Below are 15,377 nucleotides of genomic sequence, written 5' to 3'. Positions count from 1 at the left end.
TCTCCCTTCATAAATCTAGGTGAATGTTGTCTGTTACCAATGCATTTTCCAAGGGAAACAGATGACAGTATGGCTATTGTGTGCAGGGGAACTGAAGGAGCTCCACAATCAAATTATGTTTGTATATTTGTCATCATTGATTTCCTTTTCTTCTTAAGATCTAATCCTAGCAACTAGAAACAACAACATTGGTCATATTAAGTTGTTAAAAAATGGTGAAAATTATTGTCTTAATCATAGATATCTTCCTTCTATGACAATGATAGCTTTGATCATGCTTCACAGGATATTTGCTTATGCACTTTTACAATGCTTACAGAGGGAGATGCAATTGCTGCAGTTATGCCAATGACATGCACTGCTGTCATCATATATTTGGCAACCATCGTTGCTGGATATGTTGTCCTATCAATATTGATAGCTTTGCAGCTGATGAAATTGCCACTGGGGATGAAGATATCTGAAGCAGGAAGAATATTTACTAAGGCAAATATCTTCAACTTTGTCCCCATAAAAAAAAATAAGAAAAAGAAGCATTTTGAGAATCCAAAGTTTTACTTCTGCCAAATCTGTATTAATCTATGACATAGGGGGGAAATGAGCATATTTTTTTTTAAAAAAAAAATATGTGTGTGTGTGTGTATATATGAGCGGGCTAGGGATATATTTGAGGTGGACCTCCATTTAGATCTAGCCAAGTTTAAATAGAATGATAGAGATCTTATATGAACTGAGCTGTTGGACGTGATCTACTATCTCTAAACTACTTACACATTAAAAAATTATAAGAATTGAAAATTTTTATTTTATACATCAAGTGATCAAAAAAATATATATTATTTTTATGATAGAGGTTTTCAACTATTTGATGCAAAAGTAAGGAGGCTTTAAATTTTATAATTTTTAATATTTAAATAATTTAGAGATAGTAAATCATATCCAATCACTCTAATTACCGATAGGAAATTTCATCACCCATCCAAATCTACTAAATAGGAGTGAAGATTTACTTATAGTCAAATCTAGCTGCATAAAATTGGTACTAATTGGGTAAATAGATTACTCCTAAAAGAAAAGAATAAAGTACAAGGATGCTATCTTTCTCGCGGGTCCACCGTTGAACTGCTCAATGGTAGCTTTAAGATCGGTGCAGATGGATGAAAGATCTCTCTACCCGGACCCAGGAGGAATAAGTACTTATTCTCGCAGCGCCAGGAAAGGGCTTGTCCGGTTCTCCCTTCCCCATCTTTATGTCTACTCCCAATCCCCACCCAAAATCCCCTCCCTCGGAAGCCGTTTCTTTGACGTACCTTCGGACCGGAGACTCTTTTAAGCTTTGCCGTGCGCTTTCCTCCCTCCTCTCTCCCAGCTTTCTAAGCCGAAAGGTAGCAAGAATTATTGCCACTATCTACTGTTTGTGAATCCTTTTTTCTTGGCGATCATAGAGAATCTTCCTATTTGCGAATCCTTTTTTTCCTGGGGATCGTAGAGAATTCTTGGACTTCGGAACTGTCGTTCGCTTTTCTTGGACTTCCGAAATGTAATGAAAGGGATCGCCTCCTTCGAATGGTAACGAAATCTCTTTGTTATCTGTGTAGGGTTCTTCTTGTTGATCCAGGAGAGGGGAACGAGAGAGATCTCTCTGATCCGGTGAGCCGTTGGAAAAGAGGTACAATTTGAGCTCTTTTCTCTTTTTCTTGCGATTGTTGCATCTAATTGGAAGAAACCTAGAATGTTTGTTGGGTTTGGAAAGACTGTCTTTTGACAAGATTCTTGATTTCTAATGTACGCCCGTAGTGCGTTCTTGAGGAACGGCACACGGTCGGGTCGGGTAGATGCAAAGTTTTGAGGCTGGAAAGAATGCTAGATTAATTTGTAATTATATTGCTTAAATCTTTTTGAGAAAAAAATGCTGTCAGGTTATAGTAAATGAGAGTGGTAGATGAACAATTGAAATGGAAGGGGCAACCATAAATTTCAGAGGAATTGAAGTCTGAAAGCAGCAAGTGTTACAGTAAGCGAGTTTTTCTATTCTGCTTGAGGGGGGGCAAAGTGCTGTAAAGTTTACCTAGCCAAGGATTGCTCATGCAATGAAAGAATGTAAAAAATTGAAGCTATCAAGGGTTCAAAGTGGATGTGTAGATTGTGGACCTAGTGTGGAGTAAAGCTTGGAAAGTGAAAACTTGAAAAGGGTAGCAGTTGATTTGGGGTACTGTTAAGCACTGTGGTAATTTAACGATGTCCCAAAAGTCATTAAGACACTGCTATATTTTGTGCATGGGTTTTTCGCCTGAAAAAATGGCAGCATTTGTTGGGTGGATGGGGTTGTTTATTAGAATAGTTGCATATGTGTATGTGTGGTAAAATGGAGAGCGAACTTCGAGCATGGATGGAATAGTCTCTATAATCGATCCTGAGTCGATTGTATACCGATAGGTGCTGGACAAAGGCACACTCAACCGTCTGTTGCACAAGAGCGTGGAATTTGGTTGTAAACCAATGACAGGTATCTAAACTCGACTCAAAGAAAAAGGAAAGGAAAGATAAAACATGAGAAAGTGCAAATATTGGCAAAAATTAGTATTGGTCCACCATGCATTGGGTGCTTGCTTAAAATTATGATTGGTTTTTAAAATGTTATAATGGTTTTGAAGATATTGCTATCAGTAGTTTTTCTGAGGTCAACAGTGACGCGCTAGAAGCATGCAAGTAGAAGGGGTTGAGATTGCCTTGATTGGAGATAACAGACCTTCTATGTCGTTGTCTTGACTCATGTCGTGCTTAACCTGTGAAAATGCTTAATAAATGCAGCTGCTAATGAAAATAGGGTAAAGAAAGAAGGAATTAGGATATCTGTACAGTTGTTCTGAGTATCATTTAAATCATGTGCATTGACGAGAATTATTTTTTTTAAGATGGTGAGGGATTCGTACTTCATGACATACAATTCATTGAACAAATGTGCATGTAAATTTGATTTAAATTTTAACTAATTAAAGTTGCTGGCAAACTATGCTTCCTGCTTTAAACAAAATATATCACCGAAATTGAAAAAATTGCATTTAGTAGATGCTCATAAATCTTGGTTTCTTTAGCTGTGTTGCTGTTAGGTCTTTTGAATTAAAAAATTGCGAACTTTAATGTTTGACAGACTATCAGAGGTATATTTATTCAAAGTCTTTTGTAGGTGGATGATATGGTTTTTAACTTGTTTAATTAAGAACAATGTTCTGTCAATCTTGGTCATTTTGCTAGATAACAAAATAAAACAACTATGCAAAAGGATAGCTTCTCCAGTGACACTCCATCAAATCATCTGGGGCGGGTTCGGCATCGGAAACGCTCAGCTGAGGTTAGTTACTGGCTTTTCTTGGTTATTTTTCTTATTCTGTCGTCATTTGTTTAGAAACCTGGATTTTCTTTTGATTCTGATAAATGAGTATTTTGAGGATTCGACAGAAGTAAAACAGCTACAGCTTAGGATTCATTTATAAAACTGTGTGTTTATTTACACCATCGAATAGCTTGTTGACAGATTAAAAATCATTTTCTCTTTCCTAGAATGATTGGCCATTGTCTTTTTACCATTTACTTGCTATATAGACTTCGGGTATCTGTGTTGTCAATCATTGTTAGAATGATAAGTTTAGCTTCATATGCTGTTAGGTGCATTGGTTGATGATTTATATTGGCAAATGTAGTAAAATTGATTATGTTAACTAGGTGGATTGTTGGACTGCTGCAGTTCCTGATGGAATATATAAAAATAAATTGTTCTGTTGTTCCAGGTTTCTCAAGATGCAAATAAAGCAAATGGGGCAAATTTGCTTGTCAATGACCGCAACAAATACAAATCAATGCTTATTCGTACACATTCAGCATTGTGGATGATAGGGGGTTTTGCATTTATAATCTACATGGGTCATCTATATATTTGGGCCATGATTGTTGTCATCCAAATCTTTATGGCAAGGGAGCTGTTTAATCTACTTAGGAAAGCTAATGAAGACAGACAGCTTCCAGGATTCAGGCTTTTAAATTGGTATATTTTTGTTCTATTTGATAACATTTCCAGCATGTTCAGTAGCCCCCCCCCCCAAAAAAAAAAGAAAAAAGAAAAATATTGAATGAGTGCTTACGGTTTGAATCAAGTCTCATTTAATTTATCCATTCTCCACAGTGCAGGCATTTTTTCTTCACCGCAATGTTGTTTACTTATGGACGCTTTCTCAGCAGACAGCTTGTCAACACTGTAACTTCAGATAAATTGCTATATCAGCTTGTGAGCGGGCTTATCAAATACCAGATGGTTATCTGCTATTTCCTGTATATTGCAGGTTATCATTTTTGTTATGTTCTTTTATCATATATGAGCATATATTGTGATCACATTCAAAAATTTAGTAACCATGATCTTTGTTTGTGCCCCCTTGTAATATTGAAAGATTTCTCTGTTCTTCCCTCCCATCATTTTGTATGATACCAGAACATTGCTGGTTCAGCCTTTTCTTGTCTCATGGCTAGTTCAATTGCTTTAGAATATTATGCTGTTATGATGTCACATTTTAATTAACAATGTGGAAGGGAATGAATGAACATATTGCAAAATGATGTAACTGATCAATATGTGATAAAATATAAATGATTTAACATCATAACAGAATAACTTTACAAGGAAAACAAGTTCTGGAAAGTGACAAAAATTCTTTATTCTAATGAAGTTACAAACTAGAGCAACTTCTGATTGTAGAGGCAAACTTCAACGACAAAGTCAACATGCAAATATCATGACATAATGCCATAATAATTAAGAGTGTCAATGCTATATAAAAACAATCTGGTGAAAATAATCCACTCTTTATGATTTAAATAAAATGCAAAGTTACAAAGAAGATAAAGTTACTCACCTGCTTTTCTGATTGCATCAATCACTAGCACTAAAGATCTTTTATTTTTATTGAAAAGTGTAAATAATGAAGATATAGTTGACAAATGTTGCAAAGTTCATCCATTTTTGTGATGTACAAAGGGAATGGACTAACTTAGATTCTTTTTTCTGTTTTTCCCCTTTTTTCTTGGCGATTGGGTTTTCTTTTCTTTTCTTTTGTGTGTGTGTTGGGGGGGGGGGGGGGGGGAGCGGGGTGGTTGAGGCTTAGTTACTGGAAGCAGGTCTGTGTCGGTATGGGAAAGCAGGTCTCCTGAAAAAAAAATTAATGAGAGAACACTTATGTGGCATGTGTGGGTTTCCGAGGAGATTCAAAAGCAGTTGCACCACCCTAAACAGAATATTCTTGCTAGTAAGGGTTGAGGGGTCAAATAGCCTGCCTAAGTTTTAATGGTACAAAGTGGTAATTATAGTTTTCATGTATTCTTGGACCAAGCATTCTCGAAGAGCTTCCTATTGTAATTGTGGATGTTTCAGACTATGCACAGAATAGCGTGGTTCGTTCATCTTTTTTTTTTTGTTTGTTTAAACTGATTCCATATCTTATTGGTGTCCAGACCTTGTTGAACGAAATTTAGAAGGGCCTATCTGAATTCAAAATGTTGCCCTAAGATTAATACCTCTTTGTATTTTATTTTCCTATATGTACATTCATACTTTAATGCATTCCTGTAGTTATTAATCTTTGTCTGTTGGTGGCTTAGGTTTTGTCTGGTTTATTCTTACACTAAAGAAGAAGATGTACAAGTATCAGTTTAGCCAGTATGCGTGGACTCACATGATCCTTCTAATAGTCTTTGTACAGTCCTCCTTCACTGTCGCAAATATTTTTGAAGGAATATTCTGGTAAATAGTTATTTATCCCTTATTATGATGTCAATGAGCTAGAAGTTTATTATTGTCAACATCATTTGTTTCAGATATGTAGTACTTCGTCAATGTGCAAATTATTTTTGAAAGACCTGACTCTTTTCTTTCTACAATAGTGTGCTAATTTTATGAATTATTTGATTGTTCAAAAGCAAGCCTAATTATGCCAGATATTTATATTTTTGATCATCAATGAAGTGTATAACTTTTTCTTCTCCTCATGTTATGTGCTATGATAACAGGTTTTCCAACAAGAAGGTATTTGATGTACTTGCATATGTATATATTTGAAAAGTATTATATTCTATGGAAGGGTCCTCATGGTAGATTATGTTGAGGTTAAGGCGTTTAATAATTTGAGACTCCGGAGGCATGTCACCAGCGTTGGTTGTTTTTTTTCTCTTTTTTCTTTCTTTTCTTTTGGGTAACTCCTTTGACTCTTCATCTTAATCAACATCTGTCATATCTACCGTAACATACAACCAATAAGATACCAGTAAGTTACTAAGATTCATTTTGGCCGAACCGCCCAATACCGACCCATACCACTCGGTTTTGAGTGATACCATGGCTGGGAGCGAAAAAAGTGTTGAGAGTCTGTCTCGGTATAGGATGCGTACCATACCATGCCGATTTTATCATATGGCTGTTAATATATTAGTACGGTTCCCAGTACCAGTTTTGCAGACCTTATTCTCAATACCGCTTTGAAAGAAGGTTGTGAAGAAATATTTGCAATGCTTTCTCCTTTTTATTTGGAATAATATTTTTTTTTGTTGCTACTCTGAAAAAAGACCACGAGGTGAAATTTTGTCTGTTTGAGGATGGTTTACTTTTTATTTTCCTTTTAGACGCTATGTCCTATGGCAGGCTTTTTATTATTTTGATTTTTCTGATATTAATCCAGTTAAATTATACTACCTTGTATTAAGGATGGATTTATATGCAGGTTTCTTTTACCAGCTTCACTTATCGTTATCAATGATATTGCTGCATATTTCTTTGGATTCTTTTTTGGGAGAACACCTTTGATCAAACTCTCTCCAAAGAAAACTTGGGAGGGTTTCATCGGTGCATTAGTCACAACTATGTTCTCTGCTTTTGTGGTGAGCATCCTGAACTTTTTCCTAAATTATAAATCATGTCTGTTCTCCTAAATACTATATCTATACTCATATATAGACACACACACACACACTGGTATGATCTCTTTATTTGTACATCTACGCCAGCTTTGGCTAGTACACTGTTGTTGAGAATTATAACTCTCTACCTTTTGTGTCAACTAAGCATTTCCCGATAGTGTGTACCTTTTTCCTTTCTTTTCATTGTTGTTACAAGGAGAGCTCTCCAACTATCAGAAAGCAAGCACTAGTCCTCCGAAACCTGACCATAAACTTATTCAATATTTGTTGTAAAATTTATAAAAAAATATTATGCCAAGACACAACTACTACCACATGCGATCCTTGGCTTGGAAATTACTTGAAATTTGAAAGTCCAAACCAGCCTGCTATTGAGCTGTGCTGCAAACAGGAGAGCTGGATGTACAGTAAGCTAAGTTCATATAGTCATCTAATTGTTCTCTTGTTTGCAAAAGCTGGAATTAGCTGAATAACCATCAGCATGCCCTTATATATATGTTAATCAATTTTACAAGATTGGTGGTTTGAATTTTTGCCTCCATTTGATATATATGCCAGAATATTTTTTCCTATCTCTACTCTCTTCATTCAAGTATGAACACTTGCGCTGTTGCTACTGAATTTGAATTTCTCATGTCTTGCTGTTTCAAGGGAGCTGCTCCTTCATTTTCTTCTCCTTGTTAAAACTGCATGCTTTTTTGGGGGGGTTGGGGTGGGGAGCTGGGTACTACTTAAAAGATATCCACATGAATTTTAATGTTGTTTTTTCTTTAAATTTCAGCCCACTCAATAGTCAATAATGATGCACGTCTCCACTCCAAATGTGCGCTTGTGCTGACATACTGCACTGTTCCTGTACACCTTTTCTTCTGATTCTTTGGGTTTTGAATCGATGAGAGTGATCCCCATTAATTGCACATAAAGTATGATTTGTAGACACATTTTCTGGGTTCAACTATGGTCAAAAGAACCAGGAAGGGCAGAGGATTTTGAGAGACATGCATCTGTGGTTTGGGTGCATGTGATTTCCTGCAATAAAAATTATATGATCAACATTGTTCTGCAAGAATCATGTGAAGCATAATGGATATAATTTTATTTAAAACTGAAATATCCATAGAATCTGTCATTTGAAACTTTGCAAGATGAAGACGACTGACATACTACTCACCCTCTCTTCTTGGCTTTCTTTTCTTGTTTCCATTTTATGAATTTTTTGACCCAAGAAAATTGCTCTTTGCCTTACTGCTGTCCACAAGTTATGGAAAGTTATTTCTGTTGCACAAGTTGGTGATGTGTGCCTGCATCTGTAGAAGAGGCCAGTATTTTCTTGCCCAAGGACTGTTTCGTGTTAAAGTAAAAGTTTGTGCTTACATTTTATTAGCTAGCCAAGCACATCGAATCTCTCTCTCTCTCTCTCTCTCTCTCTCTCTCTCACGCACACACACATGTGCACGTGCAAGGCACACATGAAGTCAGCAGATTCTATTCCTGTTCTATTATTGCTTCTTGTGATTTTCTTGGAAATAGATACTGTTGTTTTTTTCGGCCGACAACTCTTTCGAATTACTGATCATGAATGTTGTAGAAGATTTTGTTGTCTTGTGAAGCAAAATGGTAATTGTCTTTAGAATGTTTTTAGTTATCAGACTTCTTTTCTGTACATTTATGTTGCGGCAAAGACAGTTTCACCAGGCAGACGTGTGACCTTATGTTTGATCTTTAAGCATGCTTTACTTGATTTTCATTGATAATTGTGACCTGTGATTTTATTTTATGTAAATAACCTGCACTCTAATGTATGATTTTTCCCCCCCTGTATTCTTATTCTAATGTCCTGCAACATCCCAATGTAATAAAGGTTATATCTTGCAATCCATATAGAGAAGTTGGCAATTTTGTTGATTAATTTATGTTGATTTTGAAAGAAGTCGCCTTCAAATTTGTCAAACTCCTTTTTTTCTATTCTTATAGTAATGACCAGAAGTATCCGAATTTGATGAAGGTTGTATTGTCATTCGTACAGAGTTCTTTGGTAATTTTAGTCGTTAATTTATATTAAGCTTGAAAGAGTGCTTTCAATTTTGACAAAGTCCAGAATCCACTGGAGCTATTTATCCAGTTAAGCAATGCATCTATGTTATCATTCTTACACAAGTCCAAAGTGTTACTGAGCACTGTCTCTTGTAGAGAACATCTCCCAGGGAAAAGTCATGAAGTATGAATCAATCCTTTTATTACTTTCATGGTATAGCATGCATCATTGATAATCTAATGCTGGTTGTTGCATGCTCTACAAACTTTCCTGGTCCATGATTAAATCCAAAAACGGAAAAAAACAAAGAAAACTGATAACCATGTGATGTGTCTGATTGAGTAAAGGGTAATGGTTCTTACAAGTGTCACTGGAGCTTTCTCTAAATTGGAAGATCAGATCATTTTTTTCATGAGGCTCTCTTACTCCCCCTGGATTGTAAGGTCCCCAATGATTGTATGGCTTGTGCCCTTTCGTTGAAACCATTACTATATATGAAGATAGAGCTGGCTTGTTATGGCCTTACTGAAACATTCTAATCAATAAAAATAAAGGGGAAGTGATAAAGATTGACATAAAAAACAAGCATGAAGAGAAAAAAGTAAACCTGTATGAGCTCTATGATATACGTCTCAGCAGAAAGGTTTGTAACTTTGTCTGTTAATTATGTCGTTAGTCATTTGGTTCTTCCACTCCAAGTGAGAAGTCCAATTGCCTCTTTGCTATGTGCGGACAGGCTGTTCTGGTACTAGCGCTGATGAATATCACTATCTAAAATTCATTCATTAATGTTTATGTTTGTGCTTGACGTACAAACCTCTGTTATACTGTTTATTTTCTGTACATTTTCCTTTTTCCTATTATTGGAGCAAATGCTTGGACAGTTTTATTAACAGTTGCAGAAACAAAGAATTTCGGCAGTTGCAAGTTGGTACTTGAACTTAGGTTTGATTTGCATTTAATCTGTCAAATAGAGTGGACATTTCCTTTCCCTATTCTCTCGCTGCAGCTTGGTTCACTATACAGCATATCTTGGACATCTTATATACTTTTATCATTAGACCTAATGATGATCATACAAACTTCAAAATATGCTACCCTGAACTGTTCAAACTTCTTTTATCATTTATCCATAACCATTCAAATATTGCTAAAACTAAATACAAACTGAATGAAATATCCTTGTCTGTTCATAACACATTATAGACAAATGCTGAAATTCAAAACCATCCTCTTTGAGGAAAAAAAACAAATTATTTTAGCAAATTAGCACCTGGAATCAGTCATTATGGTCATAAATAGTTGAAGGTAATCTGCAAGGAAAATAATTTTTTCAATAAAGAAAATCTAAAACTTAAGAAAATGCTTAAAAAACTTTTACAGCATTTCAATATAAACCCCGTATAATGTGAATCCAGGAAACTCAATAAACAACAACTCCACATTAAGGTGCATAAATTTGTATCAGCCCTTCAGTAGCATATGTTTTCGCATTGATTGGTATTTTAGCCTCTCCCTTTTTTCTGGGTCCTGCACTTGGGCAGTTCTTGCCATTTGTTTAGCTTTTTTTTTCCTTGAATAATGGTGCAAATGTGTAAACATGTAGGTGCACGTTAATAGTTTATGATGCCTTTCTAAGCTTATGTGTGTTTTTCTTCTTATTATGTGTGTGTTTTCCGCTTATTATGATATGTTTTTGAACAGATCAGCTTTATATAGATACATCCATACTAAACCACCCCATTTTTATGTACTCTGATATATTCTAAATCACAAATCTGTTCTATATGCTTTGTGCAGCTAGCAAATCTAATGGGTCGCTTCCGGTGGCTAACATGCCCAAGAAAGGTAACCTTTTCCTATGTAATCATTAATGATTTCAGTATCCGATGTTGTTGGTTATCTGAATCTCAGAGTTGGAATGCTTATAGGACTTGTCTACGGTATGGCTTCACTGTGATCCTGGGCCAATGTTTAAACCAGAATATTATCCTTTGCGGGTATGGGTGCCTGAATGGGTGAGAACTCTAAAACTTAAAATTGATTTCATTGTATAAATTTATCTTCATTTCAAATTTGCTTAAAATAGATTTTTTTTTGTTTGATGAAAGGGCAATTTTCTCATCTTTTTTTGTCATGAATATTCTTAACCTTTTTTTTAAATGCAAAAGAAAGTCATGATGGAACTAATTTTTAGTGCTGCGTCCATTCTGTTCTTGCTAAATGGATGGTTCTTTTTCTCCTCTTGGTCTTAAATATGGAGTGTATTTCAGAAATTCTAGAAAAGTCCCATGTCATTGGTTGACATGTCATTATGATATTTGTAAGCGGTTTTTTATGCTTTAAACCTATTTGATCTGCTCTCTTTAGTTTATAGATGATTCTTTTTCTTATAGTATTAGTTAATTTGATTCTCCTTTTCAATTTATATCTAATATGCCCCTGTTCTTCGTGCAGTTTCCCTGGAAAGAAGTACCAATTCTGCCTGTGCAGTGGCATGCTCTCGCTCTTGGTCTATTTGCATCAATAATAGCACCATTTGGAGGTTTTTTTGCAAGTGGTTTCAAAAGGGCATTTAAATTTAAGGTGCTCATTTTTTAACTGTAGGACTGAATATTTTAGAGAATTGGAAAAATGATGACATCTTTTTTCTTTTCAATAATTTTAGGATTTCGGTGATAGCATCCCTGGACATGGTGGAATTACTGATAGAATGGATTGCCAAGTAAGTTAATGGGAATTTGAGATATTACTCAAGTATTAAATGTTCTAGTATATTCTAGATCATGAAAGTATGAATAACAATGAAAAAATATTTAGTATCTGATATTAATGCTTGCTTCTAATCAACCATTTTGGCAGTTGTGGTATAGCTTATTCACAGCTTTTGGATAAAGCAAAGAACTGGATTCTTGTATTATCGTTATAACTGTATCACGAGTTTGCGACTAAGTACGCCAACAATTTCATTCAAACACTATTCCCTTCTTTTTGGTCAGCTAATGGGATTCTACCTTTTGATTGATAGCTATTGAAGTGTTTAGAAGTAAATCCCTTTAAATCATTCCTCTTACCTTCATCCAACTCTTCCTTGGTATCCAGTGATGATCTTTATTTATGCTTTCTGTACAATGTGTGTGGTCGGGGTGAATCTTCCATTGCATTTTGCTAATTACATATATATGTTTCCAAATTCAGCAAGTCCATCGATGGACATGCGAGTTCATTGTCATGATGCACCAAATGGCTGCAGGGATTTCTCTTAGATGTAATCTTAGTTCACTTGCTGTAATTTTGTTCTTTCATAACTAGTTATTTTTAGTTTCTAGTCGGTTATTTGAATTGAGGGTGGAGATCAACAAAAATCCCAGACCTTATTTAACAGCTTGATGGGCATAATTTTTGTCATGGTACTATTCATTCTACAGTAACCATGCACCACACATAGGGTTAATTTTGGAATTAAGTAAACTGTAAGGGCTTCTTTTTGTAAGAAATAGGGCTTTTGGATTCTGTGTATTGGAGATGTGAGACCTTCAAATCCTAGGTGTGATTCTAGATCTCAGGAGTCCAGTGGCATCTTTCCTCTTTCGTTTATTCTTGTGTTAACTTTCCATTTCCCTTTTTTTCCTCTACATCTGGTTCTTCTTCCCTTGTTTTCCTTCCAAGCATCATCGCATCAATTCTTGAACTTAGTTCTATTTATTTGCAGTCAGCTTTCCTGCAAGATTTAATCTTACAGCTCATATCCTGTGAGTATAATCTTATGCAGTCGCACACCACATAAAACCCAGACTTGGACCTGTAACCAAAAAAATCCAGACCTGGACCTGAATGGACAATAAGGCACTTAATGTATTTCTAAGCACTCTGAAACCCTCCCATTTCCTAATTGATCATCAGATTCATATATTTTTAGATTCATCATTGTCATCTACTATCAATTTTGAATTGAAATTTCGACCCTCATACTTTAATTTTAACTAACATTTAGATCATAATTAATTTTTCAGAAATTTGTTAGTTAATTTTTTTCTTAAACCCTAATATAGGTCCCGTTCAGAGACTGTCCTACATCATCTATTTGATGTTTAAAATAGCTGTTTTCATATTGTAGCACACACGCTATTTCTTTTCCTTAGTTCTCTAGTGGAGTTTATGTCACCTTGTATACAAATTTGATTATACTTGTCCGCCAATACAAGTAGTCACCACAAAGCTTTTATACTCTGACCCATGAACATTTGCTGCCAATCATGGGAGTTGACGAATCTTTGAGCCATATGACAAATGTGGAATTGGAAAGGAAAAGAGTCGCCATGTAAAGACTCTTTCTCTATCTACCTTTTTTCAATCTTGCAAAGAATATGGTGTTTTACAAAATTATATTAGCAAATGTTTGATCTCGTTAAGATCATACGGCAATCTTAGAGTCAAGTTTAGATGGTTGCTACAATAGATTGTACACGAAGAACCAAGTTTGATCAAAATGAATCTATTATTAACGAAGTAATAGAAATATAGAAAAACAATACTCAATATTCTTGCTTTAATTCATCCTATTACTTTTGATCTAGATGGTTGCACACCAGAAACTTAAAAAGAAATGCACTAATAGCATTATGATTTTTGCCATTACCTAGTTACCGTCCCAGCAATTCAGGCTTCTTGGTGGGCAGACTGGGGATTGACATAACCTTTGATAATTTTTTTGCACCAAGAGGCTGCTCCAAAATCTGAACCCATGCCATTACACTTGTCACCCCAATCCTTTTATTATTGCACCAAGCAATGCCCCTTATTGATTACATAATACTTACATTTCCAAAATATTTTGGAAAACAGGTATTTTTACAAGGCCACTATTGTTGATCTTGGACATAGTTAAATGGTATATTAAAAATATATTCTAAGAAATTAATTAATTTTTATACTTTTTTGTCAGATAATTCTCTGGTTGTGTGTTTCCTTCCCAAGAAATGAAAGAATAGCATGGTGTTTTTGTCTATCTTTCATCCATTATTTATGCCTCAAAACACAACCTCAATGCACGCATGCATGCATGCCATGTATACCTATTTGTAAACAATTTTCTGCTTTTGCATTTTGTTGTAGATGGTTATGGCAGTTTTTGCGTACATATACCATCAATCTTTTGTCATGCCTCAGAGCTTTTCTATTGAAATGATTCTGGACCAGGTACATCTTCATCTAATATTGTCTTTCATATTATGCTCCTGTTAATCAGAGACTTGACTGGGGATGTGATGCAGATACTAAGGAACCTTTCCTTTGAGGAGCAGCAAATTCTGTACGAGCAACTTGGGAAGATCTTTCAAGACAGGCAGGCGATGCTAGCCTAAAACCATCTGATGCACTTCCATTAGCTGCAGTGCTTGCAAAACTGTGCGCTCCAAATTTTCTATCCATCACATAGTTTTAAATGCTTTGTATAGCCCTTCAAATCATGTCGACATGAATCTCTAGTTTTAGTAGAAGCCTTGTATAGTCTTTTGGAGACTTATATTTGGTAAGACATCCAGTGGCTACTTATCAAGAGAAAACGAACATTCCATTTGAAACATGCATGAGATATTAGTGCTGTGGAGAATGATCAGGACAAGATCATAGATGGCTGTTCAAACTTGCATCTTCACGAGGAAAGGTAATTAAAGAGCATGAGGTCAGACAAATTGGTATCTTTTTTTAACGGGCGGATTGCATCTGCTATAATTTCTCTTGGGCTGGGAAAACTCGATCCTGGGAGTGCTGTCAAATGGCGCATATAGATGGCGGCCGGAGTGGCCGAGGTCCGTTATGTTCCTTCGACCGTACCTATAAAAAAAAAGAAAAAAAAAAGTAGGCGACTGGAAGATCCACAGGCAGGACAAGGTGTGGGCCTGCCCATCCGCCACCTCAGTGGGCACACACGCTGCCTGTCCTGTCCTTTTTGTATCTAGTGTGCACCCTAAGTTTACACGCTTGCAAAATTTGAGATTAAAATTTGCACCTAGAGGCACATTGGACGACAAGTAACTAAATCGGCATGTAAATGTGTGAGCTAAGCCGTGAGCTAAGTTAGGTGCTAATGATTTAAACTTTGAAACAACAGAGACAAAGTCCGTTCAAACTAGGTGCCAAGTCAGACCACCATCCACAAGATTCAGCCGGCCATTATGGGAAAGAAACTAACCAAGAAATTCCCTGGTTCCTGGTTCCAGATGCAAGACTTACGATACATATATTTTTTTGCGTCCATTGACAAATATCCAGCCAAAAAATATGAATCATGAAAACGATTGAAAGCAACTTTAATGGCTCCAGTCTCGTGCCCGGTCCCAAAAGGAGGCCCGCGGACGCCAAAGAGACGAAACTCCCCATT

The 15,377-nt window shown here is 35.8% G+C and overlaps 1 protein-coding gene across 1 annotated transcript; it reads left to right on the top strand.

Moving 5' to 3' along the window:
• Positions 1 to 1,218: 1,218 nt before the first annotated feature.
• On the top strand, positions 1,219 to 14,579 carry LOC103712077 (phosphatidate cytidylyltransferase 1-like). Its single transcript, XM_039120315.3, has 13 exons — positions 1,219 to 1,385; positions 1,599 to 1,669; positions 3,256 to 3,352; positions 3,789 to 4,042; positions 4,186 to 4,337; positions 5,650 to 5,791; positions 6,765 to 6,921; positions 10,796 to 10,843; positions 10,927 to 11,013; positions 11,453 to 11,581; positions 11,664 to 11,720; positions 14,111 to 14,194; positions 14,269 to 14,579. The coding sequence occupies exons 3-13, from the start codon at positions 3,275 to 3,277 to the stop codon at positions 14,356 to 14,358; spliced, it is 1,278 nt and encodes a 425-aa protein (XP_038976243.3). The 5' UTR covers positions 1,219 to 1,385; positions 1,599 to 1,669; positions 3,256 to 3,274; the 3' UTR covers positions 14,359 to 14,579.
• Positions 14,580 to 15,377: the final 798 nt, after the last annotated feature.

The sequence above is a fragment of the Phoenix dactylifera genome, chromosome 9 (genome assembly GCF_051530095.1).
Source record: "Phoenix dactylifera cultivar Ajwa chromosome 9, Ajwa_hap1_PhDact_Kaust_v1.1, whole genome shotgun sequence".
Classification (NCBI taxonomy): Eukaryota; Viridiplantae; Streptophyta; class Magnoliopsida; order Arecales; family Arecaceae; genus Phoenix; species Phoenix dactylifera.
Note: the sequence above shows the minus strand (reverse complement) of the source record. Positions and strands in the feature narration are given on the sequence as shown.